The sequence below is a fragment of the Anastrepha obliqua genome, chromosome 5, assembly GCF_027943255.1.
Source record: "Anastrepha obliqua isolate idAnaObli1 chromosome 5, idAnaObli1_1.0, whole genome shotgun sequence".
Taxonomy (NCBI): Eukaryota; Metazoa; Arthropoda; class Insecta; order Diptera; family Tephritidae; genus Anastrepha; species Anastrepha obliqua.
The window spans coordinates 2,303,516-2,305,357 of record NC_072896.1 but is presented as its reverse complement, the minus strand read 5'-3'; the positions used below and the strand labels follow the sequence as shown (position 1 = coordinate 2,305,357).

Genomic DNA, 1,842 nt, shown 5'->3' with positions numbered 1-1,842 from the left:
AAATTTATTGATTTTAATGATATAATCCCTGGATAGCCGGACAAGTGGTAGCTGCAGGCTCAACGATTCCATGTTCTTGGATGAAGTAACTCTTCTTTTACCGAAACTTTCCCTAGTGGTGCTCAATCGCTAGTCTCCTGCGGTGATACAGTGGGAATGATATTCGCTTGAGTCCCAAAGTCCTAGAATTGCTGTTGATGCACTGGGTGTTTAAGCAAGTCAGCTACTCCAAAGAGGCCATCAGCCAAGATTTGTTTTTGTTTAACTTTTTTACTAAATAAAACAAATGGGAAAGGTAAAATGTGTATCCGAGTTGGAGTCAATTTCTATTTCAGTAGATTTCATTTTATTATAAGTTCAAAGCTCGTTCTTTTGTAACACAATTTGTGAGTCTATAAATATTTATCGAATTATCAGTATTTTGATTTTCTCATTCAACGCAAAAAAATACATAACCAAACAAATACATAAGAGAATGAAACTAAATAAATTTAAAAATTTATAAGCAAAAATGCTGATAATCCCTTACGTATCTCCCAGCTCCGTAATTGCTTGCATTTTTTCTTGCAGCAACTCCTTGGTGTTTGCGTCAATTTTATTCCTTGCCAGCTCATCCAGCTTAATGCCTCTCACAATGCTCCATTTGCCGCGTGTTATCTCAACGGGTAGCGAGAAGAAAAGTTCTTTCGGCGTGCCGTAGCTGCCGTCCGATGAAACAGTCATCGAAACTATCGTACCATGGGGCGTACCGACAATCCAGTCCCGCAATTGATCGCAAGCAGCCTTCGCTGCCGACAGCCCTGATGGAAGTTTACGCGCTGCAATAATGTCGGTGCCACGATTTGCTATTTGCTCGGCTAGTTGAGTTTTTAGATAGGCGATCTCATCTGGCATATATTCAAAGATACGATTACTCTTATTACCAATGACGACACTGGCTATCGAGCAATCCGTGTACATCGACTGCGACTGATTACCCCAAACAATGACATTCCTAAAATTAACGGGAGGCATTTTATACTTGTATGCCAAGTGGCCTATAGTGCGATTGTGATTCAGGCGTGTGTTTGCTGTGAAGTTTTCACGTGGTATTGATGGTGCGTGTTCGGCGCAGATGTAGCACATCGTATTGCCTGGATAGGCGAGCACTATTACTTTGCAGTCTTTGCGCGCGAAATTTTCCAAACAGAGGCCGTGATCCTTGAATGTCTTGGCGTTGAAAACGATAAGATCACGTTGGGTCATGTCAAAGGGGCGCGTTTTGGCGTCCAATAGAAAGGCGACTGAGATATCTTGAAAAGCGACTACCGGATCACAAGTGGTTATCACCTCACGCAACAAAGGAAATGCTGAGTCAATCAATTCCATCATTAAACCTTCCATTTTACCGGTCTCGTTTGGCACATCGAACAGATGAAAGATCATTGGCTGCTTTGAACCGAGTGCCATGCCGTTGGCGACAAGCCCTGCCAGTGCGTATGCTCTAGGACTGGCGGCACCAGTGATCAGAACACGGATTACCGGCTCCTCCTTGGACATGTCGAAAAAAGGTGAAATCCGCTTTTATTACAAAAGTCTTTTCTATATTAAAGTATAGCAGTTCTATTTTTTTCTCAAACGATTATTGATGTAATTTTTTTGGTTACTAGAAAATTTAACTTTTTGTAAAGTAATACATACAGTATTCTGCAAAGTGAATCTATTAAAGGTGGCATCCATGATGGAAAGAATAATGAGATGGCGCCTATCGTGGTCCCGTTACTTTGCTCTCAGCAAATTTGACAACGAGTTACGTGATTTTAGCGCCAGTATGACCAGATTACCATTTTCGTAACTTGATTT

The 1,842-nt window shown here is 41.3% G+C and overlaps 1 protein-coding gene across 1 annotated transcript; it reads right to left on the bottom strand.

Moving 5' to 3' along the window:
• Positions 1-525: 525 nt before the first annotated feature.
• LOC129247253 (uncharacterized) lies at positions 526-1,539 on the bottom strand. The gene has a single exon (XM_054886305.1). It carries the CDS (start codon positions 1,537-1,539, stop codon positions 526-528), a length of 1,014 nt encoding a protein of 337 aa, XP_054742280.1.
• Between the last annotated feature and the right edge of the window lie 303 nt (positions 1,540-1,842).

What these genes read in the sequence shown, in the direction of transcription:
- LOC129247253 (XM_054886305.1), bottom strand. Translation starts at nt 1,539, where the DNA reads ATGTCCAAGGAGGAGCCGGTAATCCGTGTTCTGATCACTGGTGCCGCC.